A 10,198-nucleotide genomic window follows, 5' to 3' on the forward strand; every position below is an offset into this window, starting at 1 on the left:
AATTTATAAAATTTATGTGATGTTTTTTTTGTAAAACTGATATCACTATAAAATCTTACAAAATTAATAAAAATATAAACGGCTTTAAAATATTTTTTGTTAACCAAACATTAGATTTTTCATAAAATTAATGTTTCATCACAAAAAGAAATGAAAGTTTTATTAGTTGGAGCAATAAGTTTCATTTTTTTTTTTTCAAACAGAAAATACGCACACGCAGCAAATGGTTGTCGTGTTTCAGTGGTGAAATTTCGAATTCAGAGAAATTTTTTTTTATATTAGTATGACTATCCAACAAGGACTGTGTTTAAGAGCACTGTTATTAAACATGATTACTACAGTATTGTTCTGCAATCTAAATCCATTCCTCCTTCACTTTATTTTCATAATCTATCAATCAAATGTTATCTCTTTTTTTTTTTTTTTTTTTTTCAGCCTGAACTTGTCAGTGAAGAAGTAGCTTTGAAACAAAAGATCCGTCTCCTCTGTTTAATGGAAGTAAGCGTGTTTTTCATTGCATTTGACACTTCCTGACCCCTCCCCCCCCTTTTTTATTTTTTTATTACTTTCATTGCATATAACCTTTCGTGATCTTTTCCATATGATTTACTTATTTTTTTACCAATTATTTTCTAGATGACATTCAATCGCCCAGCCACGAATCGTCAGCTGACATTTAAGGAAATTGCAAAGGAAGCCAACTTACCTCCTCATGAAGTAAGTAGAGCAAAAATGTTTCCATCCATCATTGTTTTTTTTTTTTCATTCATATATATATATATATATATATACACACACACACACATTATTGTACTAAACTGAGTTAATTTACATTTATTTTCACAAGACTTTTTTCCTATATAGTTTTTCACACAAATTACATGTTAAAATATTCCTTTTTTGGGATTGAGTTATATCTGAAAAAAAAAAAACTTCCAATTTAAGTTGTTCTAATTATCTGCAATTTCCAATGAATTCACCAAGTGACACATTGCTTACTAAGTTTCTATCACTTTCATCCTTTCTCACTATTTTATACAGTATCTCTTGTTTTATTAACAGTTGAAGTTAATAAAAAATGACAGAAAAAATTATTGGAATAATCTATTATAAACAAAAGAGAATATCATTAAAAAAAGATTGTTTAATCCAAAGGTTGGCAACTTGCAGGCCGAATCTGTCCCGCAAAGGCATTTTGAACACCCCGCTAGTCTGATTATCAATGACTATTTTTAACATGAGAAACGAGGTTTTAAAACTCAACAAAAAAAGCTTGCAGTTGTTTTCCTGATACAACCAGCAGAATTTGAATACTATGACCGCAAAAACACAATCAAAACCTAATCACCTCCATTTGTGTGTAAAAAAAAATAAATAAAAATTAAAAAAATAATAAAATAAAAAAAAATAAACCTAAATCAAAAACTGAAAGACGATTTGACCATTTGGGAAGGCTAGGCGCTGTATGTGCCTTCTGGGAAGGTTGGGTGTGGGGCCAGCACCCTCACCCTGTAAAAAGAACTCCTCACTACAAAAGCATCTACAAAGTTGTAGATGGCCTATGCCCCTCCAGGGGTTCAAGGGCTATGGATGGATTCCTTTATTACCTTTGACTCTTAATAAATTAATTACAAAAAACTGTTTTGTTTGTTTTTTTTATCTCAAAATCCAATACTTACCTATTTTAGAGTAGCATACATGGAAAACAGCTGTATAGAATGTATTTAAAATTTTGCATAGACAAAACAACAATTTGATAGCAAAAACATTTGAGATCCATATATTTATACATTTCAACCAATTCTAGCAATTTGTTAAAAAGTGCCAAAAGATAAAGATTGTATAAAATGTATCCCTCATAAAAAAGCATTTATTCATCTTAATTAACCTACCTCCTCAAAAAATGCTGGGTAGAGTCTAAAACAAAAACTGATGCTCGATTCATGTAAGATGGTCCAAAAGCAGTCTGAAGTATTCCATACATTTCTGTGACATTTTTTTTCCAAGTTTAAAACAGAATTTTATTGCATATCGTTCTTCTAAAATGTCCTCACATCCAGATTTCATTTTTGAAATTCACCAGCTGTGACAATCAGGCTTTAGTAGGGTGCATTCCAATTCCTGTTGTAGCTGTTCATTTGAACCTGAAATCATAAAAATTGATCAGTCGTTTCATAAGATGTATAGCAATAACATACTGAATTTTCCAGAGTCTACAACAATTTTAAATGTCTGTACAAAAATGTCTGGAAACTTATTGAAGACACTTCATATTACTCATCAACAAAAGAAAAAAACAAATATATGCATTTATTCATGTTAATTATCCCCCCCCCCCCAAAAAAAAATGCAGGGCAAAATTTAAAATAAATGTGCAATTTTCTGTAAGTTTTTTTTTTTTTTTACCCTCAAAAGCCAATCTATTTTATATAGAAAACAAGTGTTATAAAATATTATCATCCACAAGTAGCTGTTTTTGTTATATATATATATATATATATATTGTAACAGTACTATTAGCAGATTGTGATCCCCTATATTTATAATTAGTATAACTAATTATTAGATAAAATTGTACCTATGATTCCATTTTGTTACAGTGGATGTGTATTCTTGGACTATGAACACTTCATTTTTATTTATACTTGATGTTGGGTTAGGCATCTTTCTGATTGGGAACATTTTCATTCTAGAATCAAAGTCAAAGCAACACAAATTGAACCGAGAACACATTTTCAAATGAAAACTCTTGTTAGAAAGTGCAATGCTTCAATTCAGTGCAGTAAATTTTTAAAGTCTGATCATCTGCAACTAGTCACATTGCAACTTTCCCATCTCGGACTCTTCACATTTTTGTGCTTTCATCTATTTCGTCATTTACTCTAGCTATCGTTCCCAGGTCAGTGATGACCCCAAAGTTTAACCACCTGATTATCCTGTTTACATGATAAAATCTTGTTGCTAAATTTTTGAGATGAGGATTGATTATTTCTATTACTTGGATTACTATTCTCATCTTTAATGTTATTTTCACAATGTTTTGACTGATGCAACCTCCAACCTTCTTCAGGTGTACGTGTCTGTTAAGCTCAGATACCTTTCTGTTGAATCTGGGTATCTGCACGGAATTTTGAACAAAACTCTTTATTTAATCCACGGCAGAAGCATGCTCTTGTTAGCCATGACTGAGTAGAAGTCCTAAGTAATTTGCAATTCTAATTTGAGTCGCCTTACACTGAGGATTGAACCTTCAACCTCCAAAAGAGTGACTGTGTTCTGCTGCAAAATTAGTTATATTTTTATAAAAATTTAGTTCAAGTGTCGGAATTTTTTAGATGAGGATTGATAATTTGGATTATTCAGACTACTGTTCTCATATTGAGTTATTTTTAAGTTTTGATTGATGTAACCTCTGACATCAATGTTTTCTTTTGTCTGATTTGTTTTTTATTTATTTATTTTTTAATTTCTTTTTACATTTCTTTGACAACAGGTTGAACCTCTGGTGATGAAGGCTCTCAGTTTAGGATTGGTGCGTGGCTTCATTGATCAAGTTGATGAGAAAGTTTATATGACTTGGGTGCAACCAAGAGTCTTGGATTTAGCACAGGTAAAAAAGAGAACATTTGTACATGAATTACCTTCTCTTTCTCTCTCTCTCTCTCTCTGTTTTTTTTTTTTTTTTTTTTTTCATGTTAATTAAAAAACTACCAAATACTCTTTCGAAAGATCACTCCCTCCTCAAAATACGGGAGATTTTGAGATTTACACATTTACTAATGAAAATGCTATTTATGACTTAGGAATGACAGGCAGAGCCTCCTAATAAATGTGTCAACACCTAAAAAAGACAATCTTAAGTGTGACAGAGACATTAGGACACATCTAAAATGAGATGAATCCATTCAATCTGAATCAAAGTTTAACAATGAAAATTTTATTTTAGATTCAAGCATGGAATACATCAGATGAGCAGAGTATCTTAAAAACTTTAAATGCAAAAATTTTCACATGTTAGAATTTTTTTTTCTTTCTCTAAAAATGTGATTTTGCTTTCTTTATTTTTTTTCTTTTTTTATTCTTTTTTTTTTGTAGATTTCTACGATGCAGAAACGGTTGGGTCAGTGGAGTAAAGATGTTAACCAAATGGAGAATCTTCTGGAAGACAGAGCTCATGACATTCTCACTTGAAGAATAAAATCTATTACTTCCCCTCCCTCTTTCAACCAACATCAACAGCAGCATTTGCTTTTGACCCATTAAAGCTTGTCAGGTTCAATAAATTCAGATTTCTTTATTCAATTCTCATTTCATCTTTTCTTTCTGTTTCGGAGGAAGAGAGTAAAAATCATTGTGTTGTTTGCTTTAGAAATCAGCATATCAGCATATACACGTGTGTGTGAAAAACAGAACGGAAAAACAAATCAAAGAAGTAATAGAAGATTGGACGGGTTTCATCAGATTAGCAACAACTGTATTAAAAAAAAAAGGTTAAGATATCTGTTACTTCAAATGGAGCTTGTCAAATGTTTTGTTTGTTTATATGTGTTACCACTTATCAAGGCCAAGAGATCACACTAACATGAGATTTAAGTGTTAGGTAGATGGTGAGACAACAAGATCAGTCATGGCGGAACTTACGTAGGGCTAGATTATCTAAGAGGATGCCTCAATAGGAATTTTATTCACATTAGATTTGAAGACGACCATGTTATAGTCAGTCAGGAAGCAGACCCACAATATGGCATTCCGCATAGGCACAGTTCTAGAAAAGAAACACTGCTCATTAAATTTTTGTTTAGTTTTAGAAACTGAGCGTGGGAAGTTGTTGGCGATTGTTGGAACTAGGCATGTATTTGTTGTAAACGTTTTATGATGAAGAACCATAGATTGGAGCTCAGCCAATCACCTGCCATAAAAGTACCAATACAGAAAAAAACAGACTCACAATATCTCTTCTGTAAGAGAGAGAAAGTAAGGAGTCGAAAAGGTTATCGTGCAATAAATTTAATTGATGGTTTTGAATCCTATCAAGGCAGGAAAGGGTGATCTTAGGAGCTCCACCCCAGATATGGCAACAGTACTCCATCTTAGGATGTATTTGACTCTGTATAGGTAGAAGAGAATTGCGTCTGGAGTGTGATACTTTCTGGAGCAGTGATTTTGGCAACAGTTCTGATGTCTTGTTCCTTGTGTGAGTGTGTGTGTATTAGTGGCTTGGCAAGGTCACAGAGGAGACAACCGAAGCAGCAAAATTGAAGTTGGCCTACCAGGACACTATATATACAAATGTAGGCAAATTTGGGCATATTTTATTGGTTTGAAAATATAGGTTTGGAGGGGGGGTTACCAATTGTCATAAAAGTTTAAGCACAGAATATCATTATAATCTTCAAAAAGCTTGCAAAGTTTTGTGTAGTTTCATCTCATAGAATCAAAGATATGAGCATTTCAATATTCAATTTGGCTAGGAGTATAGATATATCCATATATGTAAACAAATCAAGCTTAGGTATTTCGGATGATGTCAGAAACATTGTTAATTCATGACTCACACAGCAACCGCCGATTAGCGTAATGGTTAGGAGCCTTGATTGTCGTACAGGCGGTCGGGTTTCAATCCTGGCTCGAGGTAGTTGCCTGTCTAGCTGCACTGATGAGCTGTGAAACAGCGAAACAGTACTGTATGCGGATGACTACACACACACATATATATATATAGTCTTTGAAGTTTTTAACCTTTAAAACTATACAAAAAAATATTTTTTATCATTCGTTAGAAAACCATCTAGTCAGTAAGTCATTTAATCACCTGCAATCACTGCATCAACTCGCTCTAGAATTTACTATAATACCAATAATTTATTTTTCAAGGGATCATCAGTTGTTTACCATGAAACACTGTTTCGGGGATTATATATATGTATATATTATTAGAAAATTGCAAAAAAAAAAAAGAAAAAAAAGGTGGTATAAGTTCCAAATCTCAGCGACTATTGATCAGGATTTAACAAATGAAGGCTTGTTGGAAAAGTAATGACCTGAATTGTGTAGTGTGTGCCATGTGACATTTGCTGTTAAGGTTGCACAATAATAAAGGGATCATCTATCATCCAGAGCCTATTTTTGGCATTTTTGTACAGCCATATAATGTTTCAGTGAAAGTGCAGTATCTTTCTGCCCACAAAAAATCCTTTAAAGCTACCACTATTATAGGTTTTCAAGGGTGCTGAAAATGAAAATAACGTTTTGTAGTCTCTAAGATATGAGGAAATTATAGTTTCAAAAAGTGGGGATCACTTTTTTGTACTAATTAAATATAAAATGAGCACCCATTTATGGTCACCCTTTTATGGGGTGTCATTATTTTTTTAGAGGTGGTGTTTTTTGTGGCCTGGTAGACCAACACAAAACCTACCTTAAAAAACTTGTTTTGTGTGCTGAAGACAAATATTGCATTTAAATTTTCTGCAAATAAGCATTTTTCAGGTATTAAATAAAAATATGTGCATGCTTGCACGTACAACAATGGCTACCACTGATAACATTAAGAATTACATGGCTTAATATTAGGAAAAATACTTATTTGCGGAAAATTGAAATCCGATATTCGTTTTCAGCACACCCGAAAACCTATAGAAAATAAGTTTTTTAAGGTAGGTTTTATGTTGGTCTATCAGGCCACAATTACCAAATAAACACCAGCCCTAAAAGAGGTGGCTATAAAGTGGGTGTTAATTTTACATTAAATTAATATAGAAAAAGTCATCCCCCACTTTTTTAAAGAATAATTTCTTCATATCTTGGAAACTACTCTTTCATGGAATTTTAAACGTTATTTTCATTTTCAGAACCCTAAAAAATGTATAATAGTGGTAATTTTAAAGGATTTTTGGAGAATAGAAAGATACTGCACCTTTACCAATGTTTCAATCATAGTCATTTGTTTTCCTAGTTTTGTACATGAATTACAAAATATCTGATATTTCCCCAAAACTTCTGACCTTGATGGGGGGGGGGGGAGACAAAAACTTGTTGCTATGGTTTCAAATGAACTGAAATAACAAGGGGAGATTTAATTCCAAATATTTCTCGTATGTTATATCTCCCTTCTGGTTTTCTATAATATAAATCTCACCCGTCTGTTTAAATGTATGTATGTCTGCCTAAAACTTTTGACAGAGGCGACATATTTTCACAGGATCGGTATCGTTGTGAAGCTCGCCCCTTCGGATGACAAATATAAAAAATTTGGCCAAAAACATTAATTCCTTTATCCTCAACGGGATACTTTTCTACAGAGAGGGGTCACTTTTTTCGCTGATATTTTCGAAAGTTATTCCCTCTTTTCGATTGTCTAGCTTTAATTTAAACATACGTCACTTCCGGTTTAGTGATGGGTGCAACAGCTAGCACATCACTTTTTTTTTCACTTTCTTTTCCTTTCATGGTACGGGTTCGAGCCTGCCTGCCTGCCTATTACCACTTTTTTTTTTTTTTTTTTTTTTTTTCCTCAACACACACCTCCAAACACCCAGGCGATACCGGGCACCCAGGCTAGTCATACATAAAGTAAATTTCACAATGTATAAAGATTATTTGATACTGAAGATATTCAAAATCATATCCTATGTCCAAAAGATGGAGGATATACCATATGAGAAATATTTGGAATCAAGATACCTTTTGCTGTTATTCAGATCATTTGAAACCATAGCAGCAAGTTTTAGTCTCCCTTCCATCAAGGCCAATGATTTGGGGGAAATACATGTGTGTGTGTGTGTGTGTATATATATATATATATATAAGCTGTCACTAGTCGTATATATATCCCAGTCAGGGAAGATGATGACATTATGTTTTTGCAGGAAGGCGTCAATGTCTTCCTACATGCAGCACCTGGTATTTCCAAATTGTCACTAATCTGGTACTAATCAGGCTCAACGTTTCCTAATTTTGATGATTTAATGAGAACCAGTGTGTCCATATGATTATATATATATATATATATATATATATATATATATATATATATATAGATGCTAGCTATACACCTGGCGTTGCCCGGTTGTACAATACGCTTAAACATGATATTTTAATTTATGCATATTGTGTATGTATTATTAAAGAACCAGTCATATTATGAGGAATAATTTGCAAAAATGTTGTTCATCAAATTCGTCTGTGTTTGTTTACAATATAATGTCAGCTGATATTTGGGATTGACGAGGGATGCCCTAGAAAAGTCACTTCTGATTAATATTTAGTTTTTAAATATGTAAAGAAATGATTTGCAGCGATTTTTAAATGGTACCACTTCTTTTATTGTAAATTGAACTCCTAAGAAAAAATTTAAATAAAATGGTGAGGTACACCCAGGTTTGAACAAGGAACCATTCGATCTGTAATCGAATGGTCTACCACTGAGTTATTTCTCCAGCTAACAGTACTTTTGCTTTTTTTAAGCAAAATCAAGTAAAGATTAGATACCCCGTAGCAGACGACAAAAATAAGCGAACAATTCAAGAGGCATCGTTTGTTCGACCTTGACATTGCCGTTAGGTGTTTCTAAACTTGTAAACAGATCAAATAGCAGACATATTCGAATGTTTGCGAGCAAGATTTTTTAAAAATATATTTACAAAACTTTTAAAGATTTAAAAGTAAAAATAAATATTTACAAAACATTTTCTTGCTACGAGGTATCTAATCTTTACTTGACCCAAAAATAGATTTGCTGAAAGTTGCATCTTTTCTTTGCTGAGAATTATCTCCCTAGGCCGGTGCAACATAAAATATTACCCTGTAAAAATGATTTTTTTTATAAGAAAGAACAACTATTTTTAAGATCACCCTGTATAATCCATTGATCTCAGATTTATCAGGAAAAAAAGTAAGTTTGTAAAGTCAGTGCTCAATTTCTTATAAACTTGTGCCGGACAAGACAAGCAAATATTGTACTCAAGAAAATTAATATATATATTAAAAAAAATTATTTATTAACTTAATGAGTTACTGGGAACTACTTTTATTAATGATTGAGTATAATTATAAAACTCTGTCGACCATGCGCCCTTGCTTGAATCTTGTCTTCAACAATCGGGCAATTCCATCTTTTAAAAAAAGGGATGACAGGGGAATAAATATATTTATATATATATATATATATATATATATATATAAAATGAAAATTACTATTGAATTTACCAAAATGATCCAAGATGGTAAAATTAAAGTAAATTATAAATATTAAAGAATTAATATTTATAAAATTATCTCAGCCAGATATAAAAGCTCGATAATACCAAATAGGAAATAGAGCTTATAATATGAGCAAACAGTTAATGAAATATGTTAAAAAACACTTTGAAATGAGTTAAAAACATATTTAATCTGAAAAGGAAATACTAGATAAATGGATAGTCCTTAATCCGCGGAGTTTCGAAGAAATACTCTCCTTCTCATCAGAGGGTAGGAATTAGCAAAATGCAGGATCGGATTTTGCATGCAGAAGTATTTGATGAAACAACAAGTAAGTCAAAGATCTTACTTGAAAACAAAATAAGTTAAGCAGAGGGAATATGGTAAAGAAAAAGGTGATTACACATGAATGGATAGTCTGGTGGAAGATAAAAAATCCAGTGACGGTAAAATCCAAATGTAAAACTTCCAGAAAGTTAAAAGAGTTTCCATTTGTACAAGTAAAATCCAAAGAAGTCCCGTAATTGGAAGAAGATGGTCCATAATAATCCAAAGGCAGAAATCCATGGAATAATTCACAAAAAAGTGTGTACAAGGAAAAAATAATATTAATTTTTTTTTTTGAGGCATGCTCACACCCGTGACCCGAAGGCGGAAAAGAAAGTGGAGGTGTGTTCAAGGGTGAGAAAAAAGGAAAACTGCAAGCGCAAAAAAAAAAAAAAAATGGTAGCAGGAAGGCTCGAACCCATACCACGAAGGAGGAAAAGAAAGTGAAAAAAAAAAAAAAAACGTGACGCATTAGTTGTTGCGACCATCACCAAACTGGAAGTGACGTAGGTTTAAATTAAGGCTAGACAATCAAAAAGATGGGATGACTTTCAAAAATATCAGCGAAAAAAGCGACCGCTCCCTGTAGAAAAGTGTCCAGTTGAGGATGAGGGAATTAATATTTTTGGTCAATTTTCCAATATTTGTCGTCTGAAGGGTCGAGTTTCGA

General features: G+C 32.5%; 1 protein-coding gene across 1 annotated transcript in view; it reads left to right on the forward strand.

The window, feature by feature from the left end:
- Positions 1-4,302, forward strand: part of LOC145303464 (26S proteasome non-ATPase regulatory subunit 13-like) — a 48,116-nt gene extending 43,814 nt beyond the window's left edge. Inside the window, exons 10-13 of the mRNA XM_080144803.1 lie at positions 436-498; positions 637-717; positions 3,494-3,610; positions 4,096-4,302. Coding sequence (XP_080000929.1) covers positions 436-498; positions 637-717; positions 3,494-3,610; positions 4,096-4,191 — 357 coding nt within the window. The 3' untranslated portion in view covers positions 4,192-4,302. The remainder of the gene's footprint in view (positions 1-435; positions 499-636; positions 718-3,493; positions 3,611-4,095) is intronic.
- Positions 4,303-10,198: the final 5,896 nt, after the last annotated feature.

This window comes from Euprymna scolopes, chromosome 19, assembly GCF_053919585.1.
Source record: "Euprymna scolopes isolate OS-2025 chromosome 19, ASM5391958v1, whole genome shotgun sequence".
NCBI lineage: Eukaryota > Metazoa > Mollusca > Cephalopoda > Sepiida > Sepiolidae > Euprymna > Euprymna scolopes.